This window comes from Papio anubis, chromosome 7 (genome assembly GCF_008728515.1).
Source record: "Papio anubis isolate 15944 chromosome 7, Panubis1.0, whole genome shotgun sequence".
In the NCBI taxonomy this organism is placed as follows: Eukaryota; Metazoa; Chordata; class Mammalia; order Primates; family Cercopithecidae; genus Papio; species Papio anubis.
In genome coordinates, this window is record NC_044982.1 from 98,628,765 (window position 1) to 98,656,376 (window position 27,612).

A 27,612-nucleotide genomic window follows, 5' to 3' on the forward strand; every position below is an offset into this window, starting at 1 on the left:
CCTGAGGTCAGGAGTTCAAGACCAGCCTGGACAACATGATGACACCCTGTCTCTACTAAAAATACAAAAATTAGCCGGGCATGGTGGTGCACACCTGTAATCCCAGCTACTAGGGAGGCTGAGGCAGGCGAATTGCTTGAACTTGGTAAGGTGGAGGCTGCAGTGAGCAGTTAGCCACTGCACTCAGCCCCTGAATGACAGAGCAAGATTCCATCTCAAAAAAAAAACAAAACAAAACAAAACAAACAAAAAACACAAAACATTGAAACTCAAAGTTCAATACCCAAAGTCATCAATGTACCCTACTACCAGTTCAAATAAGTCACATGCAGACTTTTACTTAATGTTTCCAGTGCATGACATGATGTAATTCAGAGAAAAGTATACCAAATCAATGTTATAATTATTGTAGGAGCACTCAACAAAGCCTTCAAGGTGCCATTATCCCCAGTGATGCCCTCAGAAATGACAGTAACCTGAAATTTCATTTACATTTTCACACATGTCCTTGTTCCTGTTTTACATGTCCATGTCCCCAGAGGGGAAAAAATGATTTGAAAAATCTGAAGAAACATGGAACTCCAGCTTCCAAGGGAAAAATCCACTCCAAGGCTACACAGAGAAAGAAGCTAGTATTCTAGATCATGTTAGAAAAATAACACAGAGGGCTGGGGTAAAAAGAAAGAAGAGTAAAAGCACTATTTTATCAAAGTACTAGATCAATTCAGTGGGATTCTGATTCAGTAGGCCTGGGCGGTGTCCAGGAAACTTCATTTTTAACTACCAGCCCATAGGATTCTGATGCAGATGGCCTGGGAAGACATTTTAGAAACCTAGCAGTAGATATTGTTAAGAGTAAGAAGCAAAAGGCCGGGCGTGGTGGCTCAAGCCTGTAATCCCAGCACTTTGGGAGGCCGAGGTGGGTGGATCATGAGGTCAGGATATTGACACCATGCTGGCTAACACAGTGAAAGCCCGTCTCTACTAAAAATACAAAAAATTAGCCAGGCGTGGTGACGGGCGCCTGTAGTCCCAGCTACTCAGGAGGCTAAGGCAGGAGAATGGCGTGAACCCAGGAGGTGGAGCTTGCAGTGAGCCGAGATTGCACCACTGCACTCCAGCCTGGGCGACAGAGTGAGACTCCATTTCTAAATAAATAAAAGAATAACAAGCAAAAAAAAGAGACATCAAGGAGATGCACTGTCAGTTAGATCACAGGAAGGTGAGACACCTGGCTACCAGAGATGATAACCAGCAGCCAGGGATAATAATTAAGGACAATGAAATTAAGTAATTAAAGAAAAATACTTACAGTGTGGGTGTTGATGATTTCACCAATGGAAATGTAGATTACTGGTTTGGTGAGGGTTACTAAATCAGAGTACTCATCCACATTAAATTTATCCTGAAGCTCTGGGACATCACAAGCAGTTTGGAAAAACCGTCTGAAATAAGCACAGGAAGCAGCCCCCCAAAAAGGGACATACGCATGAGAAGTTGGCAAGAGGACATTTCACAAACCTCTCACACAATGAGTGCAAACAGAAGCCAGTCAATATAGTTACTTCAAGAGAAAGTGCTGTGTGTTTGCTGTGCTTGACAACCTTGGGATACTGGCTCTAATAACTTCTTTCTCCACCTAGTTTGTAGTTTTAGTTTTATCCTTAAGAACCATTGCACCATGATTTAAAACTGTTCTCAGGCACCATTAGGAGAACCAATTCTATCTCTAAGACAGTGCTCTGAAGCATTCAAAACTAGATGTTAATTTACAAAAATTAAAAGCATTCTCCAATTCTTCTCTGATTACAAGGTAACGTACTAAATGCATAATCATCATTATTTTTATGTTAACTACTATCTATTTCATAAGTGTTAACTACTATGTATTTCATATGAAAATTCTCTTCAAAGTAAATCGATCATCTTCTGGAGTCCCGGGCACATCAAACATGTCTTCTACAATATGGCAGTCAGGGAAAGTGAGGGGTGGTTTTTAATCTTATCTTTCCCCTCAATGATAAAAATACATCCAAAGACTCTCTTAAGCACTTGTGCCTTTCCCCTTACCTGAATTTCTGGTAGGACTGGGAAAGATATTCATTAATGATGCTTAAGTGGGCATTATCTCCCAGAAACATCTTATTAGAAGCAGCATGCTGAAGCATTTTTGCAATGGAGCCCAGATTTCGGCGTTGGTCTGTGGTAAGCTGGCCTCCTGCCGACAGGTCAATGATGTCAAAGGCATCAGGAGCAACAATGGCTGGATTCATGTATCGATAATAAAGCAAGTTACCAATAATCTGGAACAGATGAAACAGAAAGATGGGTATTAAAAGACATATCACCAAGTAAGCCACAAATGACTTTGCTAGCAAAGAAAAGCAGAAAATGCAGTCCTATGAGTAAAAAATAAATAAAAAATACATACACACATGCACGCATGCACATATACACACTCTTTCTCATGGCCTGGAACTAAATGAAATATCCCTTTGTTCAATACAGGAAAACAATGAGAACAGAACTGAAAACTACTGCCAGTAGTTAATGAAAGAGCAGATTCAGAAGGTAAAAATGATACACTTAAAGTCTGTTATTAAGTATTTCAGGATATCTTTTGTTCACATATCATGGTAGCAAATAAGGCTGGTGTCACCCACATGCACTTTGTACTTTCATGTAGATGGGTTTTCCTTATAAAAAGCTAACAAACATAGCTAAATTCCTTAACATGACCCAATCAGCATAGAGTAACCCCACCTCCCAACATTCTCATGCTGCAGACTTCAAAGGCTAAGTTCATGCCTCTGAAATTAAATTCACTTAACACACATCTGTTCCACAGAAGAATTCAGGGACAGTCACAGCATTTCCCCTAGAGTTTCATTCAGAAGAAATAAAATTAATTCACCTGAACAGAAAGTCTAGAATCGAGGCCTCACTGTAGGAAAGCACAGAACTAGGAGAGAGAAGAAAAAAGCATTCAGATTAAAAAAAAAGAAAAGAGAAGAGCACAGCTGAGTAAGAAAGAGTTATCAGCAACAGCCTTAGCAGAAATAATTGTGCTTGCTACTATTTGCCAGGTCACCAGCAGAGGGAACAATACTACAGCGAAAAGACAGGACTCAAAGAAACTCATCTGAAAACAGGAAAAATCCATCTTTCTACTTGTTTGATGTTTGTGCGCCAAACTATAGGAAGTGTTTCATCCTAAGAGAGGTATCATTTACCAATTACAATTGTTTTCAAAAGCTCACAATCAATGGCAAGCTACTGCCAGAACCTACACTTAGGCAGTTAGTAATGATCTACGGTCAGTCCTGCTTTTATAGCTTTGTCCTCAAAGGGCAGGAGTCTGCCGGCTATGAGATTCTTACCTTCAGCAGCTCATCCTCACCAGCATCAGGGAACTTCTCATGCAACGAGTCCTTCAGCACTTTGGCAATGAAGCGCATCCCATAACTGCGGGATGGACAAAACTTAGTGAGAAGGGCCAAGGAGCAGAAAGGCACTTACTGCTGGGCTCTACTGGGGGTCATGACAACTGATGGCACTCACGGGATTTTGTCCACAGAGCTGACAATGGCTGAGAGAAACTTGTCTGTCACAGCCCGCATGTTCCTGATGGAGCTGTCTAGCCGTGTCTTCACTTCTTCATGAGCTAGCGCCTGCTCAGGGGTCACATCATAGGGCAGTTTGCTGGGAAGAGAGAAATTATACCCAACTATGTTAGACTAACAGCCAGGAACAGCCTGAAGCAAGTGTCTTATCTTTCACAAACTGAAAGACACAGAAATATTAGATAGCTTAAGCTCATGCTCACAGGGCTGGTAAGTGATAAGGCTAGAATCTGAACTCAGGTTTTTAACTGTGAATCAGGTGCCTGAATTGTGTGCCAGGCACAATAATAGGCATTTGGGAATAAAAGTTATACACGACATGATACCTTCTCTTGAGTCTTTTACAGTCTGGTGGGAGTGACACACAAACAAATGATTATAAACCTATTCTGCTGTAAATCAGTTCACCAAAAGTGCTACAGGACCATAGGGAAAGGGCTTCAACTCAGAATGGAAAAAGGAAGGAAGGCTTCCAAAAGGAAGGGATGCTTGAACGCAAGAAAACGGGAGAGGAAGAGTCTTCTAGGAAGGAAAGGGAGACAGGAGAAATGAGAGTGGAAAAGCAGACAGGGAGCAGGCCATGGCAGACCCTGTATATGATACTGACAAATCTGGACTTTGCTAGAAACCAGAGGGAGGTCTTCAAAGATAGGAGCGCTACGCCAGGAACAGCAGCACACACTAGCATTCCCAGCTACTAGGAAGGTTGAGGTGGGAGGATTGCTTGAGCAAGACCTTGTCTCAAAAAAAAAAAAAAAAAAAGGCAGAGAGAGCTTTGGTACACACAGAAGGGGAAGAGAAGGCAATGCGACCACAAAGGCAGAGGCTGGAACCACACAGCCACAAGTTGAGGGATGTCAACAGTCACCACAAGCTGTAAGAGTCAAGAAACAGTTTCCACTAGAGCCTCTGCAGGGAGTATGGCTCTTCCAGCACCTCGACTTCATGATAATGGTTTCAGATTTCTGGCCTCCACAATTGTGAGACAATGAATTTTGGTTGTTTTAAGCCACCAAATTTGAGGTGATGTGTTATGGCAGCCTTAGAAAATACAAGCAGAGGCCAGGTGTGGTGGCTCACGCCTGTGATCCCAACACTTTGGGAGGCGGAGGTGGGTAGATCACCTGAGGTCAGGAGTTTGAGACCAGTCTGGCCAACATGGAGAAACTCCATCTCTACTATAAATATAAAAACTAGCCGGGCATGGAGGCGCATGCATGCCTGTAATCCCAGCTACTCAGGAGGCTGAGGCAGGAGAATCACTTGAACCCGGGAGGCAGAAGTTGCGGTGAGCCAAGATCACACCATTGCACTCCAGCCTGAGCAACAAAGCGAGACTCTGTCTCAACAACAACAAAAGAAAAATACAAGTAGATAGGAATACCCTTCTTCATTTGTCACAGCATGGCTAATTTAAAATAGGTAGGCTATGAATACAAGAATTCTGCAAAAATCAACAGAAACATTCTATGAGAAATAAATAAATACATGGAACTTACAATAAAGAATATTATATATTTTATTATTTATATGATTTTCAAAAGTAGTAACCAGCAAGGGAATCAATATGCTAAAAAACATTGGTGATAGAACAGAATATTAACTTTCTGAGATTTTTAGGAAAGAACATTCCCAAGAGGTGACAAGATTCCAGTTTGCTACATGTATTGTGGCTGAAGTAAAAGAAGAAAGCTAAGGGACCTGTGACGCTTACCTGCAGGACAGATCCCCACCACATCACCACACCTCATAGTCACTGGTATCTTAAAAAGAGTTCAAATCAATTTCCTTTTTTTTTTAAGATATGGGGTCTATGTCGCCCAGGCAGCACTCAAACTCCTGGGCTCAAGCAATCCTCCTGTCTTGGCCTCCTGCGCAACTGGGACTACCAGTGCATGCCACCATGCCTGGCTCAATTTCCATTTTATGAAAGGCAAAATAAGACCAGTTTCCCATAGGTACCCACAAGAAAACCAATCCTGAAATGTTCAGCAGGCTTTGGATCTAAAAATGACTGACTCATGGACCGTCAGAGGAAATAACTTAGAAGCCCTGAGCCGGTGTATATGGGGCTATCGGTAAGGAATGCCCTGGGTTGCAGGCAAAACTTCCCAGACAAGTATTGCACTTGGCTGACCACATTCCTGGATGTGCAGGCCTCAGGTATGCAAGCAAAAAAGTTAAAAAGACCTTTGCAATGATCTGAGTCCTGATAACAGACCTACATGGCACTGAGAACCAATCAGATGCCAAATGATTCCTAATAAGGATAAGCCCTTTCTTTCTTTTTTTGTCAACCTAGGATGGAGTGCAGTGGTGCCATCAAGGCACACTGCAGCCTCAACCTCCCATGCTCAACCGATCCTCCTGCCTCAGCCTTTGGAACAGGTCGAACTACAGGTGTGCACAACCATGCCCAGCTAATTTTTTTTTTTTTTAAGTAGGGACAAGGTATTCCTATGTTGCCCAGGCTGGTCTCAAACTCCTGAGCTCAAGCAATCCTCCTGCCTCAGCCTCCCAAAGTGTTGGGATTACAGGCGTGAGCCATCACGCCTGGCAAGATAAGCCCTTTCAAGGAGTCAGCAGAATGTTCTGTTCTCCACCCAGGGTACACCTCCCTGTTTGCCTGGCATCCAGGTAAATGGAAAGTAGAATGATGTAGAATGGTGTTATTCAAAGTGTGGACCAGTGCCAGTCTACAAACTGATCAAAGACAAGATAAAGAGAATGAGTCAGAATATAAATCAATACATTGCTTCCTTCATTAAGAAAATCTTGCTATGAAAAAAAAGTATCAGTTGAACTAAACAGTGTGCACAGCTGATTTTCCATTACTGGTGTGCAAACCACACTTTGAATAACAATGGTGTGGAGAGCTGCTACTCCGCCTATGCCCAGAGAGCTTCATGCATGATCTAACCCTACTCCACAACAACAAGAAGAAACCACAACAGACCATGCTGCTCACACCTCCATTTCCCACCCCTCTGGGTCCTCACCCAAGATGAATAAAACCAGAAACATTTTGGCATTCTGAACTCCCTTTCCCCAGCATTACCCATATTTGATTGGCACACTTTTGCTTTAGATCAATTAATGTTGGTGGTTATGCTATGGCCCTAGCTCAGTTATCTCCTGTAATATGTTAATTTAATTAGCCCAACTCTCGATATTTCAGGGCAGCTCACCCCACACCATTTTCTTTTTCCTTTATTAAAACACAGTGATCTCACCCAATCTATATGAACCTTCTCATTCAACCACATCCCTAGTTATGCCAGGTCCTTTTAAGTCTACACCCTCCACCTTAGAGTGTTCAGACATGAACACTGCACCTAGCTCTTAATAAGGCTGGGTTCATCTTAGCCTTTGGACCTCAGCTAAATGAAATTTTATCTTCTGGGATAGGCTTTCCCTAACCACCTTATGTTAGTTCCCTCTTATAAAGTCTCTATTACAGAACCCTACTTCATAAAACTTTCCTCAATGTTTAATTATGCTTTTATTTTTATGTATCTGGTTGGTGTCTCTTCCACCCAATGAACTATGAAGAGAGGGCAGGGAGCATGTCTGTTTCACTCATTCTTGCATTACTGTACACATCTCTAACACAATGCCTGGCACACAGTAAGTACTCAATAAATATTTGCTAAATAAGTGCGTTTATTACCAGGTCAACAACTTATAAAGCAGAGTTTTCTAAAGAAAAACTATTTCAGGCTGGGTGTGGTGGCTCACGGCTGTAATCCCAGCACTTTGGGAGGCCGAGGCAGATAGATTGCTTGAGATCAGAAGTTCGAGACCAGTCTGGCCAACATGGCGAAACCCTTTCTCTACTAAAAATACAAAAAGTAGACAGGGGTGGTAGCGTGCGACTGTAATCCCAGTTACTCAGGAGGTTGGGGCATGAGAATTGCTTAGACCCAGGAGGTGGAGGCTGCAGTGAGCCGAGATTGTGCCACTGCACTCCAGCCTGGGTGACAAGAGTGAAACTCTGTCTCAAAAAAAAAAAAAAAAGAAAGAAAAGAAAAATTATTTAAACTAATATTAGTTTATAAATAAAGAGAGGGGAAAAAAGCAGGAAAGAAAATAACAAATTGAAAGAAAAGTGTTATTATGGTTAACATACCTTGCCTCTCCTGTCTGAGACTCCATCTGATTAACCCAAGATTTGTAAATATCCACAGGGTCAGTTTTGATGTTGAGAGATTTGTCATCCATAATTTCCTTCACGACTGGGGCCAAGATCTGTCTCAGGGCATTCTGGCCACGCGCACCACGGTTGAAACTTACAACCATTTTAATAACCGTAGGATTTCCTGTGACAATCTCTTGAATCTGATCTACCTTCGACCTATAAAACATCAGATAAAAATTTAAACTTGTCACAGAATCCATCAACTTAAAAGATCCTTCCTGCTTAAAGATCCTATCTCCCTGAAACGGTTTCTCTTGAAACACTCCCCGGCACTCACAGAACATTCCCGCAGCTGTACACTCAATCACGGTCATGATTAGGTCCGTTACTAGATAAAAATGTGAAATCTTCCTGTTCAGATCACTTTTTGAAATTATACCTTAATACAGAATGTTCCTAAAATTAACTTATCCCTTCCTTAGAAGCAGCAAGATTTTATATCAGTTATTTAAAAATTAGATGCTTCTTTAGAGTAAGTATTTTTCATAAATTAATCGAGATCAAGAAAAGATCAGGAAGGCATGAATCTCAAGCTGGGAGCCCCTGTGTTAGTGGGAAGGGGCCTATGCCCTTAAGAAATCTGTTCATACTTGATTTCCTCTTGAAGCGCTGTCTTAAAGAGCCGCAGGAGCAGGTACTCTTCTCGCTGGTTGGATGCGTAGTTGTAGAGTGTGAAGATTACAGAGTCCATGAACTTGGTGGACTTGTTCTGGGGCATCTGAAAAATTAGCTTGGCCAGATAGGTGGGATTGGTCTGAAATAAAACCAAGGGATAAGTCATCTGTAGGTAATATAAAGGCTGGCAAGGTATATTCAATTATTTAAAATTGAAGGACTAGAATATATATGAGAAAAAAATTAATAAATTAACGTATTACAGTGCCCGTCACTCGCCCCTCAGTGGAATTCAAAAATATTTCCAGAGAGATCAATGGGTAAGGCTTTCGTGTGGAAAAACAAATTCACTAAATTTTTATAACACTGATTCCAGGAGCCACTTACTTGCAATAAATAAAACAGGTGCTGGTAAGCTTCCAACTTCTCTCTCTTCTCCTTGCTCAAAGCCTTGAGACCTCCCTTCTGTTTATTTATCATCATCATATCAGACAACTGTTCCTTATTTTTTTTGGTAAGTTTTTTACTGTGGGAAACCACATCCTGTAAACAAAAATCAATACATAGATCAGAAAGCCTTCAAAGATGAACCTCTGGGCATTGAGGAAAGGTTTTGTAGCACATGCAAACTCACATGAAGGTCTACTGCACTGGCAGATTCCCACCGAATATTTTAAAATCACTACCCTTTATCCTGTTTTCAGTATACCAATCAAATCCATTCCTATGTTCCAACAAAGAACCTGAGCCACAAGAATGTCCACTGAATTGGGAAACCAACTTCTAGCAATCTATTATAAAAATAATAGCTACATATATACTGAAACAATAATTGCAATGTTATTTATAATAAATGCTTGGAAAACAACCTAAATGTCAAATACTAGGGGAAAAAGAGGTAAATTATAGTATTATTTTCTAAAAATCTATTATGCTACTGTTAAAAATAATACTTACGGCTGGGTGCAGTGGCTCACACCTGTAATCCCAGCACTTTGGGAGGCTGAAGCAGGAGGATCACTTGAGCCCAGGAGTTTTGAGACCAGCCTGGACAACACAAAGAGACCCTACCTCTTATAAAAATATAATTTGCCAGGCGTGGTGGTGTACACCTGTTGTCCTAGCTACTTGAGAGGCTGAAGTGGGAGAATCACTTGAGCCTAGGAGGTTGAGGTTGCAGTGACTCATGATCATGCCACTGCACTCCAGCCTGGGGTACAGAGGGAAACTCTGTTTCAAAAAAAAAAAAAAATTTTTTTTGACTACTTATCATAGCGAAAGAGTCTTATCCTTTAATATGAAGTAAGAATGTAAGATACAAAATCACTGGGGTAGGTGAAATTAGGGGAAGACATTTATCTTCTTTTCTCTATCTAAATTTTGTCTATTAAATTGTTTTATGTCTTAGATAATTTTTTTTTTTTTGAGACAGAGTTTCACTCTGTCACCCAGTCTGGAGTGCAGTGGTGCAATCTTGGCTCACTGCAACCTCTGCCTCCCAGGTTCAAGGGATTCTTCCACCTCAGCCTCCTGAGTAGCTGAAATTACAGGCATGTACTACCATGTCCAGCTAATTTTTTATATTTTTAGTAGAGACAGGGTTTTACCATGTTGGCCTGGCTGGTCTCAAACTCCTGGCTTCAAGTGATCCGCCCTCCTCGGCCTCCCAAAGTGCTGGGATTATAGGTGTAAGCCATCATGCCTGACCTGTCTTATACAACTTTTTAAAAGCTTATGATGGCCGGGCACAGCAGCTCAGCCTGTAATCACAGCACTTTGGGAGGCCAAGGTGGGTGGCTCAATCACTTGAGGCCAGGAGTTCGAGACCAGCCTGGCCAACATGGTGAAACCCTCGTCTCTACTAAAAATGCAAAAAAGCTGGGTGCCGTGGCTCACACCTGTAATTCTAGCACTTTGGGAAGCTGAGGCAGGTGGATCACCCGAGGTCAGGACTTCAAGACCAGCCTGGCCAACATGGCGAAACGCTGCCTCCACTAAAAATACAAAAATTAGCAGGGTGTAGTGGTATGTGCCTGTAATCCCAGTTACTTGGGAGGCTGAGGCAGGAGAATCACTGAACCTGTAAGGCAGAGGTTGCAGTGAGCCGAGATCACACCATTGCACTCCACCCTGAGCGACAAGAGGGAAACTCAGTCTCAAAAAAAAAAAAAAAAAGCCAAAAAGCAAAAAACAAAAAACATTAGCCAGGTGTAGTGTCACATGCCTATAATCCCAGCTACTTAGGAGGCTGAGGGAGGAGAATCGCTTGAACCTGGGAGGCAGAGGTTGCAGTGAGCTGAGACCACATCGCAGTACAACCTGGGCAACAGAGTTAGATTTGGTCAAAAAAAAAAAAAAAAGGCCGGGCGCGGTGGCTCAAGCCTGTAATCCCAGCACTTTGGGAGGCCGAGACGGGCGGATCACGAGGTCAGGAGATTGAGACCATCCTGGCTAACAGGGTGAAACCCCGTCGCTATTAAGAAATACAAAAAACTAGCCGGGCGAGGTGGCGGGCGCCTGTAGTCCCAGCTACTCGGGAGGCTGAGGCCGGAGAATGGCGTGAACCCGGGAGGCGGAGCTTGCAGTGAGCTGAGATCCGGCCACTGCACTCCAGCCTGGGCGACAGAGCGAGACTCCGTCTCAAAAAAAAAACAAAAAAACAAAAAACAAACAAAAAAAAGGCTTATGGCAGTAACTGAGAAGAAGGTCAGCCTCCACCCTCCCCACCAGTCAGAAAGGGAAATGCAAGGGTTACAAAGCAGGATGAAGTGTTCCAAGACCCCGCTGGCACTGGGCCATACCTGCAATGTAATCTTATTTTTCACTAGCAGTCCAATTTTGATATCCATGAGATTGAGGTCATTCTCCAGCTGCTGGTTAGAACGAATGAGGGTGATAACCTCTTCCCGCATCTTCATAAGGTCAAGCTCCTCCTGAAAATCCTGGTCACTTTGGTCCAGCAGGTGGACAAATTTTCGGACCACAATCATAGGAGGATCCTCAGCATTGACTGACAGAAAGTATGCATCAGACAAAGAATGGAGTTACCAGAAAAAGTACTATGTCTCAGGAAATAGCACTGTCTTGAAAAAGTAGTTCTATTCACACACATTTAATTTTGAGATGTGCCAAGACAACTATCAGATGCAGTCTTCTGTGTCAGGCTATTGCTATGTTATGATAAAGGTTAACGCAACAAGCCAACCAGATACCTAGCCACATGTTAGCAAAGGGACTTATGTCACAGGTCACACCCTCTCCCCCAAGCCTTGCCTTCAGGACAGTAAAAGAGGTCTGTGGAGAATACCCTGAACTTGGTGGCTCTAAGCCACTGCCTCAACTCTTCACGCGGAGCCAGTTACTCACTGAGAGTCTTGTAGTCATCCCGAGCTTTGTTTGCCCGAATAAAAGCCTGGATTTTGATAATGTCATTTATCTAAGGAACAAAAAAGAAGAAGAAATTCCTCTGTTCATCTGTCTACCAAAAATATGGCAAAGCAGCTCCTAATGGCCTGTATGATCCAAGGGTGCTTACATGGTCCCGGAAGTACTGCAGGCGATCTCGATAGCGCTTTCTAGCCTGGTGCATCCTTGCCAGGGACTGAATCTATGGAAAAGGGATCCTGAAAATTAGAAGAGTCCTTCATCTCAACATGTGTTATACCTGCACCCCTCATGGAGAAACCCTGCTCAGGCTACCATACCTTTACAACTTCATCTTTGTGGGAACGCAGGTAAGCTAACCGATCTTGATATGCCTTCTTCTGCTTGTACCCTCTCCACTGCGACTGAAACAATCAAATGTTACAGAGGACATATTACTTCCCAAGCATCAATGGAAGTTAAAAAAAAAAAAAAACCTTTCATCTTGATATATGATCCAAGTACAATTTCATGATGAAGTTTTAGGAAGGACCACTTCCAACAGTGACAGGGGAACAAGGGCATGGGCCATCCCTCCACTGGAAGAACACGATGGCTACATTCTACTTCCCCAACGTCAGCACAGCCCTGCACATCTTTTATAGTGCAGCCATACAGATTCATTTACTGGCTTCTTCCAACAAATCAAGTGAGGAAGATAAGATACAATGGGGTATTCCCCTTTTACAGATGGGGACACAAACTTGGAGATTCACCACTGTCTGGTAGCAGTGCAACCATCATTCCTAACTCAGAATTCTTTCTAGGACATTGTTCCGCCTTATCATTGAAGCAAAACCACAGTTGTTTTCCTCGGGGTTCAAATCTTACAGAAAGGTATAGTCTTAGAAGAAGAGAGGAAGAGGTACCCAAGAACTGCCACTGTGCCACCATTAAACACCTGTAGGCGCACTACGGTTATATGGTAGTAAAGAGGAGGTACCTGTCAAAGAAAAGAGAAGACTAAGAGTCCAGAACTCAAAAATCACACTCAGACAGTCAATGGTGACAGCTGACCGTTTATTACCCCTGCTCTAGATGCCCGCTTGCTGTCTGTGTGATAGGGTCTGAAATACCTGAATGCAGGTGATGGCAGGGATTTGTTTCTTCAGGAAATTCATCCTGGATCGGAATTCCTGTCGAACTAAGTATCCACGGCAGCGAGCCTGCAGCCTGGTGATCAGGCCTTCGTTAGCCAGCCACAGCTGTTCTCGGTTATATGCAGCAGTCACCCCAGAGATAGAACTCTGAAAAAGCAGTGGTTACATTCAAAGACATTTACAGGCAAGAATGGATGCAGGTTTTCTCAAAGTATCATCCACAGCACACAAGCTAACACTCCTGCTTCCTAAGTCTATACTGTATCATTAGCTACGCGACATGAACAAAGCCCTCAAGTCTGTTTTTCAGGACCAGGTTGTTCTCACACACCTCCTCCCACCTAGAAAACATATCATAAACAAAAACTTAATCTTCTTTTGCTTCATATGTCATCTCACTTATCCATCTATCCAACACTGACTAGGCTGGGCACTGTGCTGGCTGATCTGGGGTCACTGCAGACAAGAATAGAGTGACAGGTACGGAACAGGGCTGTGTGCCAAATATCAAGGGACCCCTAGAATGTTACAATGCAGGACATTTCAGGGGGAGAGACCAGAGGTGAGGACTGAAAATTGCTTCCCCAGGCAGATTGCAAATGGTCTTGAAAAGTAGCCTAGAGGGTTTGGATTGTTACCAAAGATACTGGAGAGCCAGGAAACTTTGTCAAGCAAAGGAATAAAACAATCAGATGTTTATTATTTATTTTAGAGACAAGGTTTCGTTCTGTCACCTAGGCTGGAGTGCAGTGGTGCAATCTCAGCTTGCTGCAGCCTCAAATTACTGGGTTCAAGCAATCCTCCCAGCTCACCTCCTGAGTAGCTGGGGCTACAAGCGTACCAGCACACTTGGCTAATTTTAATTTTTAAAAAATATTTTTTGAAGAGATGAGTCCTCATTATATTGTCCAGGGTGGAGATTATTTTTAGAAAAACAATATTGTTAGGAAAGTAGCTGACAGATTAGAGTGAGGTGAGACTTCAACCAAGGGGGTGAATTATAATGCTGCTATTGCGATCCAAGTGAGAGATGGCCTGGGCTTCAACAAGGGCAGCAGGAGTGAGAATGGTTAGGAACATCTGGTTACCTATCCAATATCCACCTTCTCCTTTCTCCTTGGTAACAGAGCCTTGATTTTTTTTTTTTCTTTTTTTCTGGGCAACACTGTGCGCACTTAAAAGACTCCACGAGTGGTCAGGCGCGGTGGCTCACGCCTATAATCTCAGTTCTTTGGGAGGCTGAGGTGGGTGGATCACCTGAGGTCAGGAGTTGGAGACCAGCCCGGCCAACATGGAGAAACCCCGTCTCTACTAAAAATACAAAAATCAGCCGGGCATGGTGGTGCATGCCTATAATCCCAGCTACTCAGGAGGGTGACAAAGAATTGCTTGAACTCGGGAGGCGGAGGTTGTGGTGAGCCGAGATCACACCATTGCACTCCAGCCTGGGCAGCAAGAGCGAAACTCCGTCTCAAAAAAAAAAAAACAAAAAACAAAAAACTCCATGAGGTAGAGAGAGGTCATGCGCTGTGAGCAGCAGTAGTTCGGCAAGACCTTTGAGAAAGCTCCTTGAGAGAGACAGCTGGCAGCACACCTTTTTCGCTTTCCTTCCCCTTCTTCCTACTTCCTGCTTGGACTGCTAACTTGATGGTCAAAGCTCCAAGCTGTCACTATAGGTAACAAGGTGACCTCGAGAATGGAAGCCACATGACAGAGCACAAAGATGGAGGATCCTGGGACAGATGACACCATGGAGCCACATTTTCCCTGGACTGCTGAACTGCAGAATCATTTCACGTGAGATAAAAATACAACCTTACACACTATTGCAGCCTCTGGTTTTTTCCTATTTAACTGTGTTTGAGGTGTCTGCTGGACTTCTGGACTGCAAAAGGAAGGGCAAAAACCTGGTGGTGGGGAAAAGGGCTAATGTCTGGAAGTACAGATTTAGGAGTCACAAGCACAGGGTTAAGGGCTGGAGCCACGGGCTTGAAAGAGATCACTCAGAAAGAATGCGAAGACGAAGAGAAGAGGGCCAATGGAATCTTCATATAATTCAAGCAGAGGTAGGGAAAGGAAGGTAGCAAGAGAGATTAAGAAGGAACATTCAGAAGTAGGAAAATCAGAAGAGAATTGTATGAGAGAAGCCAAAGGAATTAAGGGTTTGAGGAAGAGACTTTTGACAAGTCATATACGATGAGTGCTCAGAACTGAATTTGCCAATTAAAAGGTTATTGATGAATTCTAAAATAAGAGTTTTACTAAGTAAAAGCTGGACAGGAAACCACACTGCTGTGAGCTAAGAAGTGGATGCTAACAGACAGTGAATTAGTGACGAGTAGACTAACTTTCAAGGCCCTTAGCAAGAGTATGAATGTAGGTGAGGCCAGATCAAGGCCCTTAGCAAGAGTATGAATGTAGGTGAGCCCAGTTCAGGGAAATTCCATGGGCTTTAAAAAATGTTTGTATTATTATTTTTTCAAAGATGTGGGAAATAAAGATGCCTACGTATGTAGGCTGCTACTTAAAATACAGTCCTTGGGCCAGCAGCATCAACATCACCTGGAAGCTTGTCAGAAATGTAGATTTTCTCAGAACTCACACTAGAATCAGAGCCTTCATTTTAACAAGATCCCAGGTGATTCAGACAGACATTAAATCCTGACAAACACTGGAGGAAGAGCATGAAAAGTATAAGGTCTGCAAGGAACTGGGAGAGGATGAAATCAAGCAGTAAGATAAATAATGAGCTTTAGAAAGGATAGCTGTTTCCTCTGGAGAGAAAATGAAGAAGGAATCAGTGAAAATCCAAGTAAGCTGAAAGTACAGAGAGTGGGGAGTACAGAGTGGGAGGATCTATATGTGATGGCCACTATTGTTGGCAGGGGAGGTAAAAGGTCAGGTCACATGCTGAAAATGAGGTAGCATCCCTTCCCGTTTAAATTCTTAGGTCCATATATGCAAAACACTAATCAAACATGAGTGTTTCTGTGGAGGTTAATAAGATTCTCAAAGGTGTCCCTGACCTAACAATAGTTAAAAATCACTCTGCTAGAAGTTGTACCCTGAATTCCCTAGCACAGCATATTAGGCCCTCAAGCTTCAATCTGGGTCTCTTGTCCTGCCACACCTACCATGTGCCAGGTAATACACCATTTATCTCTCCCTCAGGGGTCCATATCTTTTCAGTACTCTGTGCTTTTTCCTTTTCTATTTTCTTTCCTACTTTCTTTTTATAATTTCAGCAAGCTCATCCTTAACTTTCCCTTTCTGTCTAGAACAGCCTTTTCTTTTTTTCTCAGCTGCTAAAATATTATCTATGCTATGTTACTCCAGGACAAAATTAAAATTTCCCTTAAGACTTCCCTTATTGTGCTGTTATTAGAGCACCACTTCTCTCTGCCTTACATTACAGTACTCGGTTTTGTGTCTGCTGTTTTCACAACACTGTGAAGTACTGGGAGGTAGAGACTCTCTGATACCTATTTCTATCTTCTCAATGCCCAGAACAGAGTTCAGTGAATTCAAATTTCATCACCTGTGAAATCATTAGCAATGAAAATGAAACACTGGAAAGGTAAGACACTGTAACTCACCACATAAAGAGAACTTTAACCACAAGGTAGAAATCATCCATCTGATGGTAACTCCTGAATAAAGGAACTATTTCACTTTTTCCACAGGTGTATTTTTGACTTGTTCCACACAGGATTTGGGAAATATTGACAAAGGGAAGTCAATGACCTTTTGAAAATATTTTATTGTCCTTTTTCTCTAGGAATCTTGAATGTCTATTAGTAATGTGTCTAATCATGACCTACAGGAGCTTACTGAACATCTTCCCTCAGTATATATTCTCCCCCTTTAACATTCATTAAACAACTCTGGTTTAATTGACAGGAGTGCAGCACCAAGTTAAGCCTTAAAAGTCCTCAACAGTCTATCAATGACAATGTAACTCCCACTTAGAGAAAGTACTGCAAACTTAGCAGCTCACCTTAAAAACTACTAGGGGGCATAGACAAGCACAAATGTGACTAAAATTCAAATCCAAGTACATTAAATTCTGAATGAATACAAAGTTCTTTGGGAGCTTCAAAGGAAGATGAAGGGGGTAAGGAAAGGAAATTTTTAAAAGATTCTTAGAGGAGGTGACTTGAGATGGGTGTGTTTGGAGGACTGAATTTTTAAGGAGGACTGAATTTTTAAATTAAATTTTATTTTTTTGAGACAGGGTCTTGCTCTGTTGCCCAGGCTGGAATGCAGTGCTGGGATCATGGCTCATTATAGCCTTGACCTCCTGGGCTCAACTGATCCTTCCACCTCATCCTCCCAAGTAGTTAGAATCCCAGACACGCACCACTACGCCCAGCTAATTTTTGTATTTTTTGTAGAGATGAAGTTTCACCATGTTGCCCAGGCTGGTCTTGAACTCCTGGGCTCAAGCAATCTTTTTGCCTTGGCCTCTCAAAGTGCTGGGATTACAGGTGTGAGCCACCACGCCCAGCCTGAATTTTTTTCTTTTTTTGTATCAAGAATCAGTACAAAGGGAAGGACAGAATTTTGACAGATATGGATGGCAGGGGAGAGACATCTCATGACAGCAGAGACTTTGGTTCATGACTATATCCCCATTCCTTAGAAGAGTACCTGCTACATTTGAGGTATCTGACAAATAACTGTGGAATGGGCTGGGTGCGCTGACTCACACCTGTAATCCCAGTACTTTGGGAGGCTGAGGTGGGTGGATCACTTGAGGCCAGGAGTTCGGGACCAGCCTGGCCAACAGGGCAAAACCTCGTCTCTACTAAAATTACAAAATTAGCCAGGTGTGGTACACGTCTGTAACCCCAGCTACTCGGGAGGCTGAGGCAGGAGAATCGCTTGAACCTAGGGAGGTGGAGGTTGTAGTCAGCCGAGACTGCACCACTGCACTCTAGCCTAGGTGACACAGTAAGACTCTGTCTCAAAACAACAACAACAACAACAAAAAACCTGTTGGACAGCATAAGCAAAGACACAAAGACACAGAAGATGAAAAAGTACTTTAAAAGCTCTATGAAAATGCTACCTTTATTTGAAAGTGCAGGTTGTAGCTAATATAATTCGTGGAACAGTCAGAAAAGAGACTGAAAATACAAACTGGGAAAGATTAAAGAAGTTGCATTTAATGGAGTCAGCAACCTTCCATTTTTCTTTTATAGATCATCTAACTTTTCTTAGCACATGGTTCATATCACTTAATTCTATAATTCAGATGTTTTACAAATTCAGGCCTTAGTCACTACCCCAACTACTACAAAAAAATTAGCCCAAAACAGCTCATTACATAACCTCAGTTTTAGTCTAGGGTTTCTGACCACACGCCCTTTTCCTCTTAGTAATATCATAGCTTGAAAACACTTTCTCTCAGCTTCTTCTTATGTGAAGAAAGGTGACTTACCTGGATCTCCTCCCGAGAAAGCTGCATAGAATTTTGCACAAAATTTGGGGGTTCGTCCCATCCTCCTTCCTGGGTCTCCAGATTGTGGTAATAATAATATCCACCTTTTACCCAGTGCTTCACCCACTTGCTGTTATTATCTCCTGGCAGAAAATAAAGGAAAGATAGAAGACACCCAGAGCCACACTCCCCAGCTGTACACATCCAGAACTGCAGGATTATTAGTCAGTTCTCACAGTCTAAATGAAGACCACTCCAAAAGCTGCTCCTTGGATCTGTGAGAGTAAAGGCGGGATCCTAAGCCCCCATTAAATTATGGCTTTGTAATGACTAACTTAGCTCATTTATGTCTGTAAGAAGAAAATACCTATGATGTCCAATTATGGAATTAACCATGATTAACTTTGTTTATTCCAAAGCCTATGTTTAAGGCCTGTCTGTCTTAAAAAATTTGCAACCATTGAGCCTCTCCAGTTTTTCAATTTATTTATTTATTTATTTTTTGAGACACAGTCTTGCTCTGTCGCCCAGGCTGGAGTGCAGTGGCACGATCTTGACTCAATGCAGCCTCTGCCTCCTGGGTTTAGGTGATTTTCCTGCCTCAGCCTCCCGGATAGCTGGGAATACAGGCGCACGCCACCACGCCCAGTTAATTTTTGTATTTTTAGTAGAGACAGGGTTTTACCATGTTGGCCAAGCTGGTCTTGAACTCCTGACCTCAGGCAATTCACTCGCCTTGGCCTCCCAAAGTGCTGGGATTACAGGCGTGAGCCACTGCACCCGGCCCAGTTTTTCAATTTTTAAAAGTCCATAAAATGTGATAAAAAATCTTAAGTTTTTCCCGGTTTTTATACTCAAACTACTTTTAATTGCCTATAGGCTTAATCAGAACCACTGCTACTCTGTGAAAGATAAGCAGTTAAATATTTTAATATTTCCCACATTCTCAGAAAATTGGCCTTGTTAACACAGCTGTCCACAAAGGGGGGGAAAAAGATATTTTCAAAAACAGGGATTTTTATCTCCTTTAAAATGAGCCTAAGTACCGTACATCTATGCTAAAAGATCTTTCCCTATAGCTTATCCCTCTCCTCTACATCTGTCCCCTCGTATACTCAAGGGTTAGCTTCAGGGCACATATGTATTACCCCAGAACTCACCTACTGCCAGTTTTTTCTTCTTGGCTTCAGCAAGGTCACTCTGGTAAGTTTCACCACATTCAGGGATGACTCCATATAAGCCAACATCAGGGGAACGAAGGGCACTCAGTGTTTTGCCAACATCACCACTTTCTACTGCCTCATTAATGGCAAAGATTCCTAAAGCAACTATTCCGGGAAAGAATTGTTACTAGAATAGTTTAGAGAGTGTCTAAACTCACATACTGGTTCACTTAACTGTATCTACTGGCAAATTGTTCCCCCATACCTATCTTGGTCAAGCTGTATGGAGCACCTTGTCACCCCCAGCCTCCACCAAAACAGAAATAAAACAGGTGATACATACACTTTTGTGCTTCTTGGGTGTCTTTGTTGGACTGCCAGATTCCACCTTGAATTTCATCCAACCATAACACGGCTGACTCATCCTGGATTTCCTACATATCATTGAAACCAAAATATTAAAGTCATGAAATTGGGGTACCTGTAACATACATGTGATGAGGGGGGTTTCCCAGACACAATTCAATATGGAAGAACAGGCTTAAAAAATATGAGACACATGGGTTAGTCAAATGGAAGAAGTAGGCATCAAAAAACTGGTAAAAGATTGGGTGCAGTGACTCACACTTGTAATCCAACACTTTGGGGGGCTGAGGCAGGAGGAATGCTTGAGCCCAGGAGTTCAAGACCAGCCTGGGCAACATAATGAGACCCCATCTCTCTCTAAAAAAATTAGCCAGGCATGGTGGTGCATGCCTATAGTCCCAGCTACTAGGGAGGCTGAGGCAGAAGGATTGCTTGAGCCCAGGAGGTTAGGCTGCAGTGAGCCGTGTTCTTACCACTGCACTCCGGCCTGGGCCACATAGTAAGACCCTGTCTCCCAAAATGAACAAACTGGTAAAGGTCATAAGATAAGGGAAATGGCTCACATGTAGGTGAAGATTATATAAAGATGAATTTAAGTGATTCAGGAGGAGTAGTTCAGCTACTAGGGGAAAGAGGCCCAGATAGATTGGGAAGGGGTCCAGAGACTTTAACAGGGTGACAAGGGCCAGGGTATATATATAAATATGCAGTACTTATTTGAAAGCCTCCTTTGCCAACAATATTCAGAGGAAGTTAATGTTCTCTATGACTACTAATGTTTTTAAGACTGCCAAGTCTTACTTTAACCAGAACCTTTGAAGTATCACATTTAAAGCCAGGAGTCACTACAGGCAGTCTACATTTCTTACCAGCTGATATCCTAAAACTTGAATGTTAAATCAGTTGCTGGGAACTTAAAAGCAAATTTTCACAGAGAAACATAATGAATGTTGTGATTATTTTCCTTAGTACAGCCTCACAGCATAGTCTGAGTTGACTACTGCAGACAGAGAAGATGTATGATGTAGTGGAGGTGACTTACGTTCCTCTTTCTAAATTCGTTAAGACAATTTTCTTTTTTAAAAGAGCTTGTTGGTGACCATTTGCTCTGAATGGCATTTTAAACAGAAATAGATTAGTAGAAATATCTTCCTCTAGTATTTTCCTTTTTTTTTTTTTTTTTTTTGAGATGGAATCTCGCTCTGTGGCCCAGGCTGGAGTGTGGTGGCGCAATTTCTGCTCACTCAAGCTCCGCCTCCCAGGTTCACGCCCTTCTCCTGCCTCAGACTCCCGAGTAGCTGGGACTACATGCACCCGCCACCACACCCGGCTAATTTTTTGTATTTTTTTTTAGTAGAGACAGGGTTTCACCGTGTTAGCCAGGATGGTCTCAATCTCCTGATCTTGTGATCCGCCCGTCTCGGCCTCCCAAAGTGCTGGGATTACAGGCGTGAACCACGGCGCCCAGCCGTATCTTCCAATTTTCAAGAATGTGGCTGCCATATTCCAATTTGGGGAAGTAGTTTAAGGATTACCCCAGGTAGTCACTACCGTTACTGAGAGTTAGCACAACAGGATTCTACTTCTACCCACTCGCAGTGTGAGAGTCAGAATTAGAAACCACTGCTGATAACCCCGTTAGATTTCCGTGGTCACATTGAGGTTATGCAAGCTTCAACGATCTCAAAGAGTGGGGGTCCTTTGTTAAGATGCCTGTAAGGTCTTTACAGAAAGCATCAATTCAGCAGAATACTGGGGCACTCTTCTCTAGAAAAGACAAGACACTTCAGGTTTTAAAGTGGCCAGGTTGTGGGAGTCATGTGTGTGGTGATCTGGGCAGACCCAACAAAATTAACATACTTATGAGGCTTGAGCTAACAGCAATTGGTATAAACAGCAGCTCAAAAATTCATTTAGATTGCCTGATGTGAATATAATTTGCCAAGGCACGAATGAGGCAGAATAAATAACTCAATAAATCACCATAACTATGTGTCCAAATGAGGGTCTGAGCTGTGAGGCAAAGTGAAATGTTTGACTGCCCAACAGCTGAAGTCACAAAACCTTAGGGAAGGCTTGGCTTTCCTCCTGTTTTATCAGAGAAAGACACAACATTTCATTCCATATAGTGAGGCAGCCACAATTCCTACAATTTATAAAGAGTGCAGGTGACAGAATAAGGGCAAGGGAAAGCATCTGAAATTGAAAGCAGTGATTTCTCCTAAATGGAGTCTTTTAGAAAGATCATTTAACCTAATTGTGGTAGGTTCTGGCCTTACAATTCTAAGAGGCACTGTCCCAATTTTAAGAAGCTCGCAGTGTTGGGATAGGAAAAGAGTAAACAGATAAACAGAACGCAAGAACAAATAAATCACTTAAAAGCTGCAGAACCTAGTACCTTCCTACCACTAGCCGCTTCCTATTACCGAAAATAGAAACTGACCACACACAATCCCCTAGAGTCCTAAGAATAACTACTGGAAATACTAGGCAATATTTCCAATGTGAGACAATACAATGAGTCAACTGCAGGCTTGTAACAACTTAAATTGACAAGTCATAAGCAAGAGGGCTGATGGCCCGGTCTCCAAGAGAAGCAGTACAAAACTCCGTGCATCATAAAAACAGAAGCATTTCCACAGAATCAAGCCATTTTTGGTTCACTTCTGGGATAATCATACAACAGATATCTGAGCAGAATCTGCTGTAAGCAAAGTTGTGAGACTTAGCACAACCTCCCTTGCATTCAGAGAGAAAGGCAGAGCCTTTCTGAGCATTCAGAATTCTTTCTTCCTTGCCCCATGCAGATTAAAGTAAAACCTTTCATACATACTCCTGAAGAAATAAGCAGTAGAGCAATAGTATGAAAGGCAAGAAAAAGTGAATGGATGGGTGTCTCAGGTGTTTCAGGGAAACATAATAGAGAAAAGTCCCTCACCAGAATGAAAAAGGAAAGAGAGACAGCATACACTACCTCATCCCAGGTTCTTTCTGCTCCAATTAGACTGAATAAAATGACAAAACCTAAATCCTTCTGGTAAAATTTATTTTAAAGAGATCACCTAAGATTAACTCAAATCACTGAGCAGAGTGTTAAAACCCACTCTGGTTAGATATTATGGAGAGAAAACAGATTTGCTGTAAAAATGCTATATAAGATATATTAAAGTACAGCTCCCTAACAACTCTGACACTTAGAAACACTCATTGCATTTCAGAAGAGGCAAAGAGATAAGGACCAGAAGTCAGAATTTTAAAAGAGAGGGCAATGATTGGAGGTAGAAGAGGTGAAGAAGACACAAAACACAGGGAAAGGGAGAAGAGACAAAAGAATGACTATGTTATGTACATATGTATATGGAAAGCACACACTCACACATCCCTCTAAAGGGCACCTCTCACCACTGAAAACTTTTTAAAAAGCCTTTACTATGTGGCATGGTTTGCATGTGTGAAGATAGACACAATATTACATATATAAATACATAACCACATATATACCACATACACACATAAACACACATACACAAATCTGTACAACATATTTATCAACTATACAGCATAGGCACTGACCAATTAGGATGGAGCAGAGTCCTTATGGCCACTGCTGGTTTAGTTGCCGTATAGTGGGATTTCAATTAGAGTTGGGGAGTGATGGCACACATATTGGGAGGGTTGGGACAGTAACAATGTACCAAACAAAATAGAAGTATTTCAATGTCCTAACAACTGGTACAGCTGTGCCGGTGTGAACCAGCTGATTACTAGCTACATGCATATAAGCATGTGTGCACAAGTGCATATACACACAAGGAGGTCAGAGAGAGATTTAAGTCATTCCTGTTTCTGAGACAGAGTCTCGCTCTGTCGCCCAGGCTGGAGTGCAGTGACCCGATCTCGGTTCACTGCAAGCTCCGCTTCCTGGGTTCACGCCATTCTCTTGCCTCAGCCTCCCGAGTAGCTGGGACTACAGGCGCCCGCCACCATGCCGGGCTTTTTTTTTTTTTTTTTTTTTTTTTTTGTATTTTTAGTAGAGACGGGGTTTCACACTGTTAGCCAGGATGGTCTCGATCTCCTGACCTCATGATCCACCCACCTTGGCCTCCCAAAGTACAAAGATTACAGGCATAAGCCACTGTGCCCGGACGATTTAACTCATTCTTATTCTTTCTTCTTTTATTTTATTTATTTATTTTTTTTTGAGGTGGAGCCTTGCTGTCACCCAGGCTGGAATGCAGTGGTGAGATCTCAGCTTACTGCAACCTCCTATTCCTGAGTTCAAAAAATCCTCCTGCCTCAGCCTCTTGAGTAGCTGGGACTACAGGGGTGTGCCACCACACCTGGAAAATTTTTGTATTTTTAGTAGAGATGGGGTTTTGCCATGTCAGCCAGGCTGGTCTCAAACTCCTGACCTCAAGTGATCCGCCTGCCTTGGCCTCCCAAAGTGCTGGGATTATAGGTGTAAGCCACCACATATGGCCCAAGTCATTCATATTCTTAATTATAAAATGAGATCCAGAGGAGCCCTGATATCCATGTCTTGCATTCAGACTTTACTACTCATGATTAGTAATCCACTTTTATCAAGAGTCCCACAAATGCTTAATTTAAATGAAGAGAGACAAGACATGAGTGAAAATGGTAAAGATTTCTGAAAATCCTCTCCACCATGAAAAACAAACAAACAAAAAACACTGGCACACTGGCAAACAATCACCAGCATCAGTTTTTTTCTCTTTTTTTTTTGAGATGCAGTTTCACTCTTGTCACCCAGGTTGGAGTGCAGTGGCGCTCACTGCAACCTCCGCCTCCTGGGTTCAAGTGATTCTCCTGCCTCAGCCTCCTGAGTAGCTGGGATTACAGGTGCCCGCCGCCATACCCAGCTAATTTTTTGTATTTTTAGTGGAGATGGGGTTTCACCATGTTGGCCAGGCTGGTCTCGAACTCCTGACCTCAGGTGATCTGCCAGCCTGGGACTCCCAAAGTGCTGGGATTACAGGCATGAGGCACTGCACCCAGCCTTTTTTTTAAAGACAGGGTCTTGCTTTGTCACTCAGGCTGGAGTGCAGTGGTGCAATCTTGGCTCACTGCAACCTCAGCCCCTCAGACCCAAGTGATCCTTCCATCTCAGCCTCCCAAGTGCCTGGGACCACAGGCACACACCACCACGTCCAGCTAATATTTTTATTTTTTGTAAAGACGGAGTTTTACCATCTTGCCCAGCCTGGTCTCAAATTCCTGGGCTCAAGCTATCCATCCGCCTTGACATCCCAACGTGCTGAGATTACAAGCATGAGCACTGCACCCGGCAGTTTTTTCAATACGACAGAAATTAACCAAAGGCCTGCAGAAACTGGAGAGTGTATTCAAGAAAAACAGCTGAAACTCAGTGAGAACAGTGAGTTCTGTGGTGCTTTAAACTCCCCTAATTCCAATCTGCCCCTCCTATCACCCCCTCAAAGCCTCATTCCCAGAGAACTGTCATTAGCTGACCTGTTCAGAGGTCACACTCACAAGGCTGTCTTTATTTGACCTGACCAAGAGCTCATCCAGTGCAAACAGCCTTTTCTCCAGAAGCAATTGTCAAAAACATTAAAGATAACAGTTTAGGCAAACAAGAGACTAACTAAAAACCTTATAAGGAAGAGCTGGAGAATGAGATGTTCGTGGAGAACTCTGACAGCTTGACATATTCCTGGATGGGATCTAGGAGGCCACAGTGCATGTGTGGGCTGTGCACAGGCTCAGAAAAGATCTAATAAAGCTCTTGTTTAGCATATCATCAATTAATATAAAATGGACAACCTGCAGCCCTCAGGGTTGCTCTGTCTATGGAGTAGCCATTCTTTTATTCCTTCACTTTCTTAATAAACTTGCTTCCACTTTATGGACTCTCCCTGAATTCTTTCTTGTGTGAGATCCAAGAACCATCTCTTGGGGTCTGGATCAGGACCCCTTTCCTGTACAGTATTGCAGCTCAAAACAAAACAAAAAATATCCCCCACACAAAAAATTCCCGACCATGTGGCTTCACTGGTGACTTGCACCAAATGTTTAAAGAACTAGTTAATCCTTTACAAACTCTTTCAAAATATAAAAGGAAAACTTCGAGTCATGAGGCCAGTATTACCCTGATACCAAAACCAAACACAAAGATACCAGAAGAAAATAAAACTACAGATCAAATTTAAATTAAGATCTTTTGCTTGTTAAATTTGTAACTCAGTGATAAGCATTTTTAAAAGCACTCCCAAATGGCTGATGGAGACTCAGATGCTCAGGTGATGCCAAAAACAAACAAACAAAAAACCAAAAAAAAAAAAAAAAAAAACCCCAAACCAAAAACAAACAAACAAAAAACAATTCCACCCAATGTGTAGTTCATCCAGATGGGCCTGGCAATGTTAAGCAATTTTTCCTTTAACTCCCCTGACTTCCTCCGCCTTTGATGAAGTCTGAAAAGTTATTCCACAGCAAAGGAAATGCTTCAAACTCTATAGTCACATCCTCAAAAAGTTTATCTCCGATGACCCAAACAAAACACATACACAGCCTTTTCAATTATTTACACTTTATCTATTTGTGACTTGATAAACATAGTGTTTTTTATCCACTGTGGCTATCAGGAATAATGCTACTATGAAGATAAAGTTGTTCAAAGTAATTGTAATACAAACTCATCTTTTAAAATGTTTGTATTACCTGCTACCTAGTTTGCTGAGGACATTGACAAGGTTTATGCCTCTTTTTACGCTGCTGCTATCTAGGAAGTTGCCTTGTATGTAGTAGGCCCTCAAATAATTGTTGATTAAAGCATAATTAACATCTATTTTCTAACTGTGATTGATCTCCTTTTCAGTGCTTACTAAGTAACAACAACTGGATAGAACCATAGCCTTCAGAAGATTCTTGAAGTGAGGCAGCAAGTGGAAGTGCTAAAAGAAATTTTTAATTCTGAGTAGCCAGAGGTATAAAAACAGACCAAGGTTTTAGTGTACTGGAGCTTTTTGCACATGACACTCATGTGGGCTCTGTAAGTTTGGGTGAAGGGTAGAGGAGTGGGTAATTTTGTATGTTGGTAATATTATGATGTTGACCGATCTCCTTTGATTACATTGCCATGGCAGTAGTTGACATTACCATGTCCTAATCATGTAAATGTAGTATCTGATAGATACCACCGGGTTTCATTTAAGAGACATTATTATGCAGAATGTCACTTGATGCTGTGGAGAGGGTTGAATCACAACTGCTATTTCATAGCCAGGAAATTGAAATCAACTGATTTTACTTACACGGGTAAGAAGCAGTTAGCTCTAGGGAAGCTAGAAATGGAAGTCTCTGTCTTTGATCATTTTATTGGATTAGTGTTTCCGAAACTTGGCTGGTCATCAGAACAATGAAAAAGTCATTTTAAAAATACAGATTCCTAAGCTTAAAGTCTAATTCTACTGATTCAGAATCTCTAATGTGTCAGGCTGCAATGATTCTATGTATGCCAGTGGTAGCAATGTTTGTTTTTGCTGCTAGGAAATTCCAAAAGGAGCCTTATATCTGTCAGAGGAGTGGGGTTTTGGAGAATAAGCTAGGTCGGCTTCCATATCTAAAAAGGGAAGTAGATTGAAGATATACCTTGTATAGCTGCCACTCATGCTGTCTATCAAATCACGAATAGATAAAG

The 27,612-nt window shown here is 42.3% G+C and overlaps 1 protein-coding gene across 1 annotated transcript in view; it reads right to left on the reverse strand.

Annotated features, from left to right (window-relative positions):
• The window catches only part of IQGAP1 (IQ motif containing GTPase activating protein 1), a 114,525-nt gene that overhangs the window by 18,083 nt on the left and 68,830 nt on the right, over positions 1-27,612 (reverse strand). The window contains 15 exon segments of the mRNA XM_003901391.4: positions 1,313-1,445; positions 2,071-2,303; positions 3,381-3,465; positions 3,562-3,702; positions 7,753-7,977; positions 8,412-8,575; positions 8,824-8,979; positions 11,238-11,446; positions 11,803-11,872; positions 11,972-12,043; positions 12,141-12,224; positions 12,936-13,106; positions 18,403-18,545; positions 19,563-19,730; positions 19,909-19,999. Of these exon segments, the coding sequence (XP_003901440.2) occupies positions 1,313-1,445; positions 2,071-2,303; positions 3,381-3,465; positions 3,562-3,702; positions 7,753-7,977; positions 8,412-8,575; positions 8,824-8,979; positions 11,238-11,446; positions 11,803-11,872; positions 11,972-12,043; positions 12,141-12,224; positions 12,936-13,106; positions 18,403-18,545; positions 19,563-19,730; positions 19,909-19,999 (2,145 nt within the window).